Consider the following 16,093-nt stretch of genomic DNA (forward strand, 5'->3'; position numbering starts at 1 on the left):
GACAACTCAACATATGAGAAGAAATCTATAATACTTAGATACAAAAGGTTTCCATTCAAGAGAATAATGAGTCGTGATAGATTTTTTTACTCATATAACATAGTGGGTCAATTTATTTCCTCATCAGCACAGTGTAGTTATTATTTACACAAGTAGCACATATTTTTTCCAAGGTCATAATACAATTTTCGGGGAATCGAATTTTGACCTTGAATTGGTCCTATCCTATTGTGCTTAAAAACTAGTTCAAATTCAATTTACGATTATTGTATTTTGTAATTATGGAAATAGTATTTTGCAATTATGATTTCTTGTAAAATTAAAATTGGCAAATCCTTTTTTATCTAGTTATAATAAAAAATTTGAAAATAAGTTTGGATGGTTGATAATTTAAAAAGTAAATATATGGAAGAATAAATTAGGTGATTTTATTCATTAATTTGAATATATTTAGAAGTAATTATATTGACTTTTTTAAGATGTAAAATTATAATATGAATAGGTGTATAAATAAAAATTGATTTTGTTTAACTAGAGTTGGAGTAAGTTTCTCGGCCTAAATTTTGGATCAATGCTGCATTTCAATTTAGTATGAATATCACTCCATTTAGAGTCTTCTTCCTGTACCTCCAAACATTTATTCTGTACTCCCAAATTTTTTTAAATTTCCATTTTCCATTTGAATCACAGAATCTTTAATACTGAAGTTCAAAACCCACACCCGTAAAATTATTTCAAAACGCGTAAACCAGATATTAGCATTCGCAATTCAAATTCTTGATTCGGATTCGACATCCATAATTGTTGAATTAGCAAACCACATTATATCAAACAAACCACATCCGTAAACATTATATCAAAATGCGTAAACCAGATGTGGACATTCGCAATACAAAATCTTGAACCAAATGTCGATATCCGTAATAGTTGACTTAGCAAATCCACATTCGTAACATTATTTCAAAACACGTAAACCAGATGTCGACATCCGCATTTCAAATTATCCACATTCGTAACATTATTTCAAAACACGTAAACCAGATGTCGACATCCGCATTTCAAATTCTTGATCCGAATGTCAATATCCGTAATAGCCTTTTTTTTTGAAAATAAAAATAGTTTACAGAAGTCCACTTACTTTTACTATGGAGGCCAAAGTAGGAATTAAAAAAAAATTTGGGTACATTTGGGATGCAGGAAGAAGCCCCCTCCATTTAAAGTGAGAAGCTGCGTTGAAATATAATTCTTCCACTCCAACACTGATTTGAGTATGGCACTTCTACAAACCTCAATGGTAACCACCAAAAAGTTAAAATAAACAAACTGAACAAAAACATCACTACAGTAGTTTGAATATTATCCAAGGGGTCGGACAGAATTATTGGTATAACAAGAGTCAAAATCCACTCACTCGTCTGCTTAACACTAGAGTCATTTTAAGGAGTGAATGCTGAAAGGCAAGAAGAAAAACCCAGAAATATGGAGAAATAACTAAAAACTGAACTTGCTTATTCATGGAGGCTTAACCAGTATACAACTTAAAAAATAAATAATATTAGAATGACCTCGAGATGACCATACAGAATAATAGAGAGATGGCCACTTGTAAATTTCAGCTTCCATTATCTGTTGGGAATGATATCTGAAAATGAGAAATCATGAAAAGGTGGCCCTGTAGCAAGTAAGCAACATAAAAGGTGAGTACAAATCGCACATGAGTGTGCAAGAGCACGACACGCAGTGAAGCTGGAATGAAATATGATTATCTCAAATGTAGTCCCAAATGCAGAACATGTGCATGCAATGCAGATGAATGAATGTCAACGGGAGCACAGTATGCTTCACCTTCTTGTTCCCCTAGAATGTAAAATGGAATATGTGCAATCATCTTCGTTGAACCTTCACTCCAGTTTATGCTGCCAACTTTCTGCGCTGTACCTTGTGTAGGTCGCGAAGGCCCCAATATGGATGAACATATAGCAGGGTCTTTCATCAAACCCAGGAAATCACATGCACGCCTCCATACTCTAGCATCAGAAATTCGAGACCGAGCCACCTGAAGAGCAAATACCAAATTAGAAAAATAGTTACATAATTAATAACCTATTATGCTTGGTCCTTCCACTTCAACACCATACCTTGCCCAAGGATACACGTGCTCTTGGTATTAACTCTCGATGATGTGTAGCAAGCTTTGCTATGGCTGTCACAACAAAACATAAAAGCCTGGACTGTGATGACCTTCTGTAAGTATCCTTATCATGACCAAGGGATACCTCCTGTGTCATGCCCACACGACTTCCAAGTAAACAAAGTAGACCAAGTCATCACAGAATTACCTAGAAATCTCTCAGCACTGGAAGAAGTTAGGTGTATTCTAATACTATATCATACCTTGAGGAAAGGTTTTCATACAGAAGCAGTTCTAGACTCTCAAAAAGCTCACGGGCTTCATCTTTGTGAGATCCACCACCTCCACCATGCTCCCCAATGGCCCAACATAGTTGCAAGGCTAATTCTGTCTAAAGAAAATTAATGAATTTTAATGTCAAGATGGTTGTACCACCCTTCAACAAATAGTTAAAATAGTTATTGACTAACCTTGACTGGGCTGTCATAAGCTTCTCCAAGTCTGTCCATTATAGGTTTCTGCAATAAATTCACATTAAGGTATTTGTTAAATTCTAGGGAAGAAGCAAACATTGAGCTAAAATTGTGTGTTTCTAAGAAAGCACGGTGCCTTACCTATATTGAAATAAGGAATCAATACAATAAATAGGGGAGATTTGATATCCTTTATAACAAAAATATGATACGGAAGTAAATAAAAACATTCTTAATAATACATATATAATTTGAATATTCTTGATTATATAGAATTAGCTTCTTTCTTTCTATAATTACAACAGTGTTAAATATAAAATCATTCAAGAATATCTATTTAATCACCAATATTTTTAGGAGAGTTGGATCTTGAAATGGCATTAGAGCCTTTATAACTGGTTAAGAGTTTGATCCTGCAGTCCCCATTCCTCTTAACAAAAGTAAATTTAGTCACAAGACAGGTGTGCAGACTGCAGAGCATTACCAACCCGGCAAACCCAAAGGGTCTTGAATGAGAGGGAGTGTTATATAAAATTGGCTGGGGAGCCTTTACCTAATGGCTAAAGCTTATAGAAAAGTTTATTCTTGAAAGAGCCATAGCCCGACAGCATAAGCCTTCAAGAGACTGGTTCTTGACATAAGCCCTAGCTTTCTAAGAGAAAGATTAAATTCTATATAAATCACAGCACAAAAGACATGCTGCTATATCGTGCGTCATCGCCAAAAATAAAATATATTCTCACATAGCACAATCTTACAGTCTACATTCATCATATTGCAATAGATCACAAGATAAAAAGTTTGATGTACAATCATAAATAAAATGCAGTATATTGTCATGAAATACCTTTAAAAGGGCAATGAAGTTTGGTGAACCCTGAAACGTTGAGAGCATAAACTCCAAAAGTCGCTTGCGGACCTGAAAAGCACAGCAAAAATTTAAAGTAACAAGCATGAGACAATAACTTCATTCACAAAAGCAAAATTTGAAAGGCAGAATTTAGGTATTTTTTACTTAAAGCTGGTGACCATAATATAGTATTTGTTATATACTTGAACACCTTAATACTTAATGAATGTGCAGTAACCTCAGAATAAAAATTTCAGTTAATTTCATTCCTTTGGACTCAATTACTATTAAGATATATCATTAATATCTTATCTCTATCTTATTTTTAGTTCTATAGTTTCTATTGTTATTATTCTTCGTATGTATTTTGGGCTTAGTCCATATTTTATTTATTATAAATACAATCCTTATGTCTATTTTCTATACAAGGGAGATTAATCTCAAACCTAATTTCATTATATTTAATATGGTAAGTCTAAGGGTATTTTAAAGAACATTTTTTTTTCGCCTCTGTCACTGGATCCCCTGCTAACGCCGACTGTTGGGTCTTTTAAAAGAGGATCACTGGGAGATACAATACCAATGAGACATAAGCCCAACCCATACATAAGGGATTGACATCACTCTTAACCCAAAACCTTAAGGTGATGGGTTTATGGATCTTCATCCTTGTATGGTGCTCTCTTCACATTGGCACTTCCCTCTTGAGCTAACTATCGAGTACCCCTTTTCTATACCGTCATTCTTAGTGGGACACACTTAACCCATTGTCAGGATACAGAGCTAGTCACCACACAAACCTAACTCTGATATCATATTAAGAAGTGGACTTTAAGCCTAACTCAACCCCACAAAACTAGCTTGTAAGGTGAGGTTTACAGCCCACTTATATACTATGAAATTGCCTTATTTCTAGTCGATGTAGGACTTCCAACACATCCTCCTCACGCCGAAGTACATACATCTCGTGCGTAAGACTAGAAATAGGTGGTCCGATAGCAGGTGAAATAGAATGTCCAAGAAATCTCGCTAAGATAGGCTTTTTAAACACTGGCTCTAACCTAGCTCTAATACCATGGTTGGTATGTCATCTTCGCAAATCTTTATATGGTCTAAAATAGTCTCCTAGGGCCTGGTTTGGAAAATTTAACAATGTTTTTCAATAATTTGGTATGACTTGGTGTGAGACAGATCATTCAGTCTTTTATCGTCACTCAAGTGTTGGATGTGTCTACTTGATAGTGTATGTTGATGACATCGTTCTTACCGACAGTGATAACCATGACATCTCTCAAATGAAACAACATCTTTGTGATAATTTTCAAACCCAAGATCTTGGAAAACTCAGATATTTCTTGGGTATTGAGATGGCATAGTCCAACAAAGATGGTATTGTTATTTCTCAAAGGAAGTATGCATTGGATATTTTGAAAGAAACTGGGTTGATGAATTCAAAATTTTTTGACACACCCATGGATCCCAATACTAAACTTCTACCGAATCAGGGAGAGCCTATGTCAGATCCCGAACAATATAGAAGATTAGTTGAAAAATTGAATTATCTTACAGTTACTCGTCCTGACATTTCCTTTGCAATCAATGTGGTAAGCCAATTTCTTAATTCTTCGTGTGAAAATCATTGGAATGCAATCATTTGTATATTAAAGTATATTAAAGGATATCCTGGAAAAGGGTTGTTATATGGTTCTAATAACTATACAAGAGTTGTTTCTTATTGAGCAGGATCTCCTTCTGATAGAAGATCTACATCCGGATATTGTATCTCCATTGGAGGTAACTTGATCTCTTGGAAAAGCAAGAAACAAAGTGTTGTGGCAAGGTGTGCAGAAGCAGAATATAGAATCATGGCTTCAGCCACTTGTGAGCTTGTTTGGCTTAAGTAATTGCTCAAAGAGTTACAGTTTGGAGACGTTAATCAAATGACACTTATATGTGACAATCAAGCTGCTCTTCATATCAGTTCTAATCCTGTCTTTCATGAGAGGACTAAGCATATTGAGATTTACTGTCATTTCATTCGAGAAAAGAATATGTCTGAAGACATCAAGACTGAGTTTATTAACTCAAGTGATCAGTTAGCAGATATTTTCACTAAGTCTTTACGGAGACTGAGAATTGGTTATATTTGTAACAAGCTTGGTACATACGATTTGTATGCGCTAGCTTGAGGGGGAGTGTTAAGATATCATTAATATCTTATCTCTATCTTATTTTCAGTATATATTGTTATTATTCTTTGTATGTATTTTGGGCTTAGCCTATATTTTCTTTATTATAAACCCTATGTGTATTTTATACACAAGGGAAATTAATCCCAAACCTAGCTTCACTATATTTAATAATTACTATAGCAAAAGGTTCTAAAAATTGAAGAGCTTGAAATAGTTAATAATAGTTGTACAGAAGCCAACAAGCAAAGTGATATGATCAAAGAAATAAATATTGTATATTTATTAGAAATAAAGATTGTATATTTATTGGAAATAAAGACTATATTAATAATGCAGAAATAAAAATCATATCTGCATTTTTAATAATGTTTATTTTTATTCTAGTATCATATCTTTGTTCTTAGAGGAAACCAAGTCTCCTTTATTTATTGTCTTGATTTTGTTTTCTCAAAAGCAATTCTAACTCACAATGACAAGAGAAGATACAATCAATACCTCATACGAAAATATTTTGTCCGGAAATATTGTAGCATATCTTGACATGAGCAGGGGAATCAATGCACAAATCAGAGCTGAAAATTAATTTTAAAAGAAGGAGAAAAACTGTAAATGCATCCAAGTCTTAAAAGAGAAGAGATTCTAATGACAAAATCCTCAATGTTTTTGAATAACCTCAAAGTAAACAAGCATAGAAAGTGTGTGAACAAAACATACAATTATTGACAGTTTGCAATGCTACGGAGAAGTACACATCAAGAAGACGAGGAGTCAAGCTAAGTACTGCTTTCAGCTTATCAGAGTAAGGACTATTGACTGAAGCCTGTAATATTGCAGTCATCACTGGAGATGACCAGGGACGTTCCTGAGACATGATAGAATTTACTTTAGGAATTTAAATGAAGCTAAATACCAAACAAAAATCACAAATTTGTATAAGGCTACAATATCAAACAGAGTTAGAACTCAAAATTTCATCAAACATTAAACTTTCGATGTAAAGAAACCAATATGACTGAAAGCAAACTTATTATCAATCTTCTGTAACTATTGATTGGTAAACATGATATGGCTGAGAAAAACTGGCTCAATGACTTGAACTTTTAGCTTACAAATAACAGGACAACAGGAACCAACACAAATTGAAGTAACAACCATGACAAACAAGATAAAAGGTAACATACAGCGATACCATCATTTTCATCCTTTAAAAGTTCAAGGAACAATGGATCAGCAACATCAATTGCACTATTATCCTCATACTCAGAATCTCCTACGCCATCTTCTATAGTTGAACCTGTATATGCCTCATCCATAAGAGCAAGTAGCATCTGCATTGAAAATACACAAAGACATTTACAGGGTACACTTTTGCAACACTGGCTAGACATCACTCAAATTTAAAGAATCACAGACAACCTTAGGGGCAGTATTTTTCTGAATAGAAGCTATGCTGCTCCCAATTAAGGGTCCAGAGCTTTTTTCCACCTTTTCCAATGCTACTACCAAAACTAACAAAGTGGGAACAAAAACGTTGAATTGATAAGATTTTGTCAAGGAAATAAGAAGAAACTGATTCTCAGCATATTGTCAAACTCATTACACAGAACATCTGCAATAACTACCTATTTTTCCCAAAAGATTCTTGTTAATTACTGAAGACAATAGTTCATACTTCCTCCTTTTCTCTTTTATTTTTGAATATTGGGGAAGGGGCCCACAATAATTGTGATTATTGCTATGGAAAATGTGTTTAAGAGCAATAAAAGTAGGAAAAGTTAAACATAAAATTTAGCACAGTCAACTTTTTCACAAATCTTTATTGTAAATTGAATTATGCTGTTCGTAATCAAGAAAAATAAGAGGGAAAATGCAAAAGGACAAACAATTATACTTGAAAATATTAATCTTTCTATTGAATAAAAAGGTAAACAAAACATAAGTGGTGATAGTAATATAATTTGTACATACTTGGCAAGTCAACTAAAGATGGAAATAAGGGAAGAAATGACCCAAGTGACATCAAGGCTGGGAAGGCTTTCAAAAATAGTTTCTCTAATCTGCAAGAGTATAAAAAAAATTGTTAATTAATATCTGCTCCCCCCAAACCCCATCCATTAGGCACATTGCCACAAAAACTGAGAATTACACTCCAATGGTTCATTTACATGCACCAAAGTAATACAGACAGAATATTGTCACAAAAATCTGGCTTATTCATTTTAACAAAAAACCTGTAAATTAGAGGTCCAAAACTGGTCCAAGGGCCAAAGACGCAAAGAATGTCCCCAAACATGACACAGACTTCAACGAAGAAGCACAAGTAGAAGAGAAAAAGAATTGTCACCCTGATAACAGATTATATTTAATTCCATTCAACACTGATAACATATTCTACTTGAAACCTAAGACATAGACAAAGGTCAATCTTCAAAATTCTGACATCAGGTACCTAAATAGATTCTCTTTATCAATATTTACTATCCTTATAAAAAGAGGATATTCTAACATTTAATGTTCCCCTTCAAACCATTTGTGTCACTTCAACGGTAAAATGTTAAAAAATAATGACCATGACATACATTTTAAGATTTGGAAGCACAAGAAAGAGTACAGGATCAGCAATAGATTGTACTTACTGGTTCAGAATATGGCAGGAAAAGTATTTACCTTTCATCCCCACCCCACAAACCAAACAAGACTGTCAGAAAAACTGTTTTTCATATTATTCATACAAGACCAACTGTCTTTATCAATATTTACTATCCTTATACAAAGAGGATATTGTAACATTTAATGTTCCCCTTAAAACCATTTGTGTCACTTCAACGGTAAAATGTTAGAAAAATAATCACCATGACATGCATTTTAAGATTTGGAAGCACAAGAAAGAGTACAGGATGTACTTACTGGTTCAGAATATGGCAGGAAAAGTATTTACCTTTCATCCCCACCCCGCAAACCAAACATGACTGTTAGAGAAAACTGTTTTTGATATTATTCATACAAGAGAAATTGCTCTTAAATAGGATACCTTTGTCTTTGAGTACATGCTTTAACAATTTTTCTCACTGAAATTGGAAGATCTTGAACTGCAATGGTTAGTATATTTTGTTGTTCATTAATGTCAGGTATTTTTAGGTATAGGTTCAGATTCATGGACTTGTGGTAATTGAATAATAGACCTTTTCCTTTGTAAGCATACTTGTAGTGGATGGGTAGCACTTTGAATTTGTTCTCCAATTATCTTTGGGCTTCACATGAGAAGGAACAGGACTAGAGATGTCAAAAATATCCGTATCCGTGGGTATCCGCGGATAAAACCCGCAATGGGTAGGAAATGGATATTAAAAATAGATACCCGCTACCCGTGGGTACGGGTATTTTTGATACCCGCATGTTAACGGGGCAGGTACGGGTATCATAGTATCCGTACTCGTGAATATCCGTACTCGCTAAACTTTAATTCACACAAATATCCTTATATATATATATATATATATATATATATATATATATATATATATATATATATATATTGTCCTAATTTTTTATAAGCTGCACATCTTGTCTTCTGTCTTCATTCTTCCAACTTCAAGTATTGGCACGTTGTCTTCTTCCAAGTACATCTCTTGACATTTTTCTCTTTTCCTTCTTTGAAATTGGGCATATACATCAGACCATATATAGATAGTGACGTTTATGGTATGCTTGTTGTCAAATGATGAAATCAAAATAAGAATACTTGACACGTGACAATTGAGGTTTATTATTTGATTATTCTTCAGGAATCAATCATCAATCGGAGAAAGTGGACTTGTTGATCAAAACACTAATTAAAGAATTCCCATTGTGTTGAACGTCATTTTATATTTATTTTTATAATTATTTGGACTTGTATGGACTTGAGTTAGTTTGAAATTTATTTAAAATTTATGACAGTGATGTATTTTATTTTATTTTATTTGAATTTATGATTAAATATTTATTTTTTAAATAATTTTGTAAATACCCGCGGGTACCCATGGATATTCGCGGGTATGAAAAAAATAGACGGGTACCCGCATAACGGATACCCGACGGATATGGGTATGGATACGGGGCAGATATTTATTTAGTGGGTAGGGTACGGGGGAGCTACTACCTACCCTACCCGCCCCGTTGACATCCCTAAATAGGACTAATCTCGGTAAATGGTGAAGTATCAGACATAATAGATGGTGGACTATTAATGAGACTTGATTTTAGGAGAATAAGGTTTTATGTTAACGAATTATCCTTATATTCAATGCATGAGCTTTTCCCCTGAAGATAGGGTTGAAAATAGCGTATTTTTATCAAAGGTGACATCACGGGACACAAGGAATAGTTTTGTTGGAGGGTGGTAATATTTGTATTCCTTTTGAGTAGTGGAGTAACCAATAATAAGAGCCCGATCAGCCTATGATTAGGATGAACATGGACATAGTATACACATCCAAAGACTCAGGTACAAGATGATTTGTGGTCCTGAAGTCCGTGAAAAGGTAGGAGAATAGTTGAATGAGACTCTTATTGTCTAGTGTTTTGGAGGGTAGACAATTAACGAAATAGGTAGTAGTAAGAACAAGTTCTCCCCAATACTGTTTTGGAACAATTTTATGGAGGAGAAGCTCGAGTTAGATTTATGAGGTGCCTAATTTTTCGTTCTGCCACCCTATTGTGTTGTGGGGTGTTAATACAAGAAGATTCATGAATGTCCCCTTGTTCATTAAAAAAGGAGAACAATGTTAGGTTGAAATATCTTTGGCATTATCTGAACAGACTCTTTTAATGGTTGTCTCAAACTGAATATAATTTATTCTTACAATTCAGGATTAATGATCCTGTACAACAAATATAAAATATACTATCAGCCTCTTAATCCTCCGAATTATCCTCTTAAATATGGAATACAATTAATTCCTAATTATGTATTTAAAATTGTACAGGGAAATATTAACTATAGCATAAATCATGGGATTCTGACAAGGAATGAAAAATGGAAGAAATATGGGTACATACCTTTCACCATTCCAAGCAATCAACTTTAATAACAATGGAAAAAACTGCCAAAAGAAAAATTAGATATGATATCAGATAGACACATGCTACTATTATTTCCAAGCCCAAGGGAACAAGTTCACTAATCAAGAGGTTAATTTGAATGCATCATGGCACATGCTTCAAGTTAGACTATAGAAGTTCAGAATCCTTAGAGGGAGACATATGACTCTTAGATCCCGAAACAAAGCTGAAATAATATAATCCACCAGTGACATTTTATTATTGTGTCATTCTGAAGATCTCACTTAATAACTAAGAATATCCAATTAAGCAGAACACTCATTGGGCAAACAGTTTCTCATGATAATCATAAATGTTTTAATTTCATTGCATGAAGCATTTTTAAAAATGCAAGGTGCTACAGAGTTTAAGTTTGACCTGAGGTAATAAGTTAGGGAAGGAAGTTAGAAGCTTCTTCTTGTTGTTGATGAGAAATTCAAGCGTTGCTTCTGCAACAACAGGATCAGCAAACTCCCTGCAAGAGGATACAAATAGTTTTGTAGAATTATAACCCCATTTGAATGATATTACATAGCCTTAAGACCTGTTTAGTGTAGAATTGAATTGGGGGTAAATTTTGCAGTGATAAAATAAAAGATTTCAGCTTTTATTTACTGTTTCGTTGGTCAGGAAAAAGAAGACAAAAGTTTTGTTTCAAAAACATACTTTCACCCAATTTTGGCGGAGTAAGCAGTCTCTGAGACAATAAGTAATTTTCCTCACTCTCAGGCTCAAGAAATCCACACAAATCACCAAGAGTTCCTAATATTTCCATCACATCTATCCTAGGCTTCCTTCCTTCTCTGAGTAGGTGGCAGAAGGAAACAATGATGATGAAAAGGAACTCTTGCTACAAAATATTTACTTTTTTATTTGTTGGCTTTCCTGGTCTTCTACTGATGTTCATTACTATAATATTGTATTTCTTCCATCAAACTATCAAAATTATGTGCGTGAACCACTTATGATTGATCAAGCACTGTAATCCCAACCAAAAATAATAAAAATTAATTTTACATAAATTTAACTTGACATCTATATATAATTGTACGGTCAAAATTAACTTTTCTCGCAAAGTCAAAGTCACCTCACATCACACGGTTTTAATTTAACATTGATATATTGAAAATAGTCTAAGCACTGGTTTTGTAATAGATTTTTAGTGTCACACCCAATTACAAACCGATATACAAGAATAGAAAGAAAGAAAAAGGTTCTTCATATGCTACAAACTAACTTATGTACAAGTTATAAATCAACACTATGGAGAAGCTAATGGGGGAAAGTTTCCTAGAAATAGTTTGTTCAAATTTAATTATTACTTACGAAGAAGTTGTTTTCCCCTTCTCTAACTGTTTTTAGACGAGTTTATCCAAATAGAACTTCATAACTTAACTTTTCCACTAATTACCTTAAAAATAATACTGATTCTAATTGGTTGTTTGTGCAAACAAGTTTCCGCTTGCAATGCATAGAAATTAAACTCTATAATATCACCTGCTCAAGCACGACCGAAAAAATGTCCTAAGACTAGGATCAGCATCGTGAAGAACAATCTCCCCAAAGTCTAGGTAAAACTGAAGAATTGCCTGAGAGCCAATTATGTAGACATTAAATCGAATCGATATTTACGATAAAATCGACAATTTATTAAAAAAAAAACATACAAGCAAAAGAAGGCCATTGGAGGTTCGAGATTGAGAGAGGGAAGCTGCAGAGCGCTGGAAAATTTTGTTGACGGAGGTATAAACCCTAGCCACCAAGTCCTCGGAATTCTCGGTCTTGCATAAAGCATGAAGCTTCTTCACCTAGTCAAAATTAAAACAATAACAAAGTTAATATTTAACAATATATATGTATACATATATATATAGAGAGAGAGAGAGTATAATGGAATGAAAACGTAGGAATTTAAAGAGTTACGGAAGGAAGAAGGGAAGGATCAGAAGCGGGATCGTTGGCGGTGTTGGAGTCTCTGCCACTGACAGAGAGCTTTCGGAGGTGAAAATCCCAACCTAAGTCCTTCTCTGACATTGTTTTTGCGACGAAAGATCGAATTGAAGGAGCAGCAACAGAAACGCTATAGAGTATGAGTAGGTGCACCTTTATGACCTTCTTCCATCGTTTGACACGAGTGAGAACTACTCTTCAGAACCGTATGATAAAAAAAAAAATGAAGAACGGTCCAAATAATCGATATCCAACAAAATTGAAATGATTGTTGCGGTTGTTTCTTCTCTTACTACCGGCCGTTAAATATGCAGCTTGAATTTAAAAAAAAAAATCAATATACTACTGTATGTGTTTATTTTTTTTATATTAAAACTAATTTTAAATCCTTTGTTTATGTATTTATGAAGAGAGATTTAGATGAGGGGAAAAGTAATAATAAATATTTTAAGTTTATAAAAAGTCAACATATTTATAAAAATATAAATAATAAACTTTATAAAATAAAAATAATAAAATATATTAAAATTAGAGTATAAATTATGTAAAAGAAAAATTAAAAATTAAAAATTAAAAAAATAGTAAAGAGAAAAAATTAATACTTTAAATATAAGGTATACTTTAAAAAAAGTATATTAAAATACATTAGATAAAAATATTTCATTATAGATAAAATTATCTAAAAGAGTAATTTTTTATTTATTTTAAAAATCAACTAATTTTTAAAATAATTTTTAAGGATGCGTGTCATTGATTAAGTTGATTAAAAAAACAATTCATATGGGAGATAATTTTTAAATGGTAGTGTAAATAGTTTATATTGCTGATAAAAATATATATTATTTTTTAAATGATATTATTTTAAAAAATAAAAGTAAAATACATTTTTCTAAATTTAACTTTATTAAATGATCAAGTAATTAGAGATTGTAAAGAGATAAAATTAAAAATGAAAAAAAAAATAGTATAGAAGTAAGTAATACTTTAATGTAAGTTATATTTTAATAATTTATTAAATGATTAAGTAATTATAAATTATAAAGGATAAAATTAAGAATGAAAAATAATATAAAACAAAGAAGGTAATATTTGAAATAAAAGTTAATAAATTCTTACTTTTTTTTAATTTTTTGAGGTGGCATCGCATGTGACATATTTTTAATTTTTTATTCTTTTTTTATGCTGACACAACTAAGTGAAGGGTGAGAGACGATTGGTTTGAAAAAATTAGAGCATTCTAGGTTTATGAAATTGTTCATCCTTTTTCTTTCTCGGAGAACCTCTTTGAAATCCTTCTTCTTTGTCGAAAACCCTAAAATTTACGATTGTTGTCAACACTTAGTGCTTTGGAACCTAGAGTACGCCACAATTTGATTTGCGTAGTCCTTCTCTCTAATCCATTGAATCACTTACTAGAAAGAAGACATTTTAGTGATTGGAACTTTGCGCGCAACCTTGCAACGATCCTTTATTGTCTCTTTCGTTCTGCATAGTTTTTCGTCCTTATTGTGCCCTATTCTGCATTCACCAGTGAGAAGTGTTAGCACAAATAATTTGATGCTTGAAGATTTAATGAAGATATATGAAGACATTGCATTGGGATGTGATGAAGCTACGATAAATTGATGAATATGTGAAGACTTAGAGATTTGCGTGTTGATCAAGCTTGGAGTGTGTGCTGAATATGGGCTTCACATGAAGATCACAAAGCTTGAAGATTGGTGCTCTTAATGTAGATAATTTGACATTGTATAGATGATGTCTAGGGTTTGGTTAGTGTCTTTTAACATGTTAAATGGGTTTTTAACAAGTTAAATAGCTTGTTGATATAGTTCTATAAGTTACATATTCGATTAGTTGAATTAACTTTTAATCAGCTGATTTCACTTAAGTTAAGTGAAATCAACAAATTGAATGGAAAAATCAACCTGTTGATATGCTAGCAAATAGGATATAAGTTATGGTTTTTTAGAGAGGGTTATAACACTTGTCATTTTGAGCGCGAAATCATTAAAATCTCAAAAAAACTCACTCTCTCTAAATCATACAAAAGTGCAATTGCTCATGACTTCTTGGAGCATTTTTGTTTGGTTTAAGGAACTTTGAGAAAGAGGTTTGGTTGGCTAGGGAGAGCCTTCATTCAGGTTTGATCTTTCTCAAGTTTTTGGTGTTGGTTGGTGGTTTTCCAAGACTACAAGTGGGATCTTATTGTGCTTGTTAAGACTCTTATGGGATTCAAGAGTCTTGGTGTTTGTTTTTGCATATTTCGAAAGTGCAATCTTGTGGATTGTGTAAACCTTTTCAGATAATGCAAGTCAGGCTCGGGTTGCCTTGAAAAACTAGATGTAGCTTAGTTATGAATGAACTAGTATAAAAAATTGTGTACTTGTGTTTGTATCTCTCTCTTTCTTTAGTTCTTAATATAAAGTTTTAAGAAATTTTTTTAATAGTCTTTTAATAGTTCTTGAGTGATTTGACACAATCTGAGACTATATCTCTATTTGTATTATTGATTTGAGTCAACTTGATAAATTTTAAATATTGTTTGAGTTAATCTCCAAATTCGTATTTTTGCAGAATTTCTAAGTATTTTAATGGATTGTTTTGATATTTTGATATGTTGAAATATAATGTTATGTTATCTGTTTAATGAAATCAATTTGTTAACTCTATTTTCAATCTATTGAAAGTGCATGGTTCAACAGTAATTGTATACTAAGTTCTTGGTTATTATGATTCAACAAAAGGTATTTTTACAAGTTAAAAAGGGACCAAAGTTTTCAAAAAGGCCAATTCAACCCCCTCCTTCTTGGCTAATTACTTCTTCCATTACTTACAATTGTTATCTAGAGCAAGGTTTTTGAAAGATATTCAATTTTTATCCTTAATTGTTTTTGAAAAATGGCTGAAAACAAACTTCCTTTTGCAGAAGATGCTTTTATACATAGGCCACCTATGTTTAGTGGTGTTAATAATCAGTTTTTGAAAATTTGCATGAAAAATTTCATTGAATCAATTCACCAAGGCATTTAGGATGCAATTATGAAAGGACCATACATTCCTAAACATGTTGTTGATAACAAGCAGACTGACAAGCCATTGAACCAATGGACAAAAGAAGAAAGGAAATTTGCCCAATATGATTATACAACAAAGAACATTCTAACCTCTTCATTGGACATGAATGAGTTCTTTAGAGTCTCTTAATGCAAAAGTACAAAAGACATGTGGGATGTACTTGAAGTCACACATGAGGGAGTAGATGATGTGAAGAAAGCTAGGAAGCATGCTTTGATATAAGAATATGAGTTGTTCAAGATACAACAAGTAGAATCAATTGTTGAAGTACAAAAGATATTCACACACATTATCAACCACCTTATAGGTAGTCATGTCAAAGTGATCCAACCCGGCT

At 32.8% G+C, this 16,093-nt stretch overlaps 1 protein-coding gene across 2 annotated transcripts; it reads right to left on the reverse strand.

Moving 5' to 3' along the window:
- Positions 1-1,324: 1,324 nt before the first annotated feature.
- LOC114169304 (AP-5 complex subunit zeta-1) lies at positions 1,325-12,929 on the reverse strand. 2 transcript variants are annotated; one of them, XM_028054404.2, is made up of 16 exons: positions 12,652-12,929; positions 12,396-12,536; positions 12,226-12,317; positions 11,107-11,203; positions 10,687-10,730; positions 7,615-7,703; positions 7,063-7,154; positions 6,828-6,974; positions 6,361-6,508; positions 6,142-6,218; positions 3,452-3,523; positions 2,602-2,649; positions 2,395-2,522; positions 2,139-2,298; positions 1,846-2,056; positions 1,325-1,672 (listed from the first exon to the last, which is right to left on the reverse strand). In XM_028054404.2, the coding sequence occupies exons 1-16, from the start codon at positions 12,760-12,762 to the stop codon at positions 1,623-1,625; spliced, it is 1,707 nt and encodes a 568-aa protein (XP_027910205.2). In that variant the 5' UTR covers positions 12,763-12,929; the 3' UTR covers positions 1,325-1,622. The 2 variants fall into 2 exon arrangements, with proteins under 2 accessions (XP_027910205.2, XP_027910206.2); XM_028054405.2 differs by lacking the exons at positions 12,226-12,317; positions 12,652-12,929.
- Positions 12,930-16,093: the final 3,164 nt, after the last annotated feature.

This window comes from Vigna unguiculata, chromosome 11 (genome assembly GCF_037176805.1).
Source record: "Vigna unguiculata cultivar grain cowpea cultivar isolate G323 ecotype 2 chromosome 11, ASM3717680v1, whole genome shotgun sequence".
Classification (NCBI taxonomy): Eukaryota; Viridiplantae; Streptophyta; class Magnoliopsida; order Fabales; family Fabaceae; genus Vigna; species Vigna unguiculata.

Coding starts and splice junctions, on each gene's coding strand:
- LOC114169304 (XM_028054404.2), bottom strand. CDS start 12,762: ATGTCAGAGAAGGACTTAGGTTGGGATTTTCACCTCCGAAAGCTCTCT. Junction 7,704..10,686: donor ATTGCTTGGAATGGTGAAAG/GTATGTACCCAT, acceptor ATACTCTTGCAG/ATTAGAGAAACTATTTTTGA. Junction 1,673..1,845: donor CATTCTAGGGGAACAAGAAG/GTGAAGCATACT, acceptor TACTTGCTACAG/GGCCACCTTTTCATGATTTC.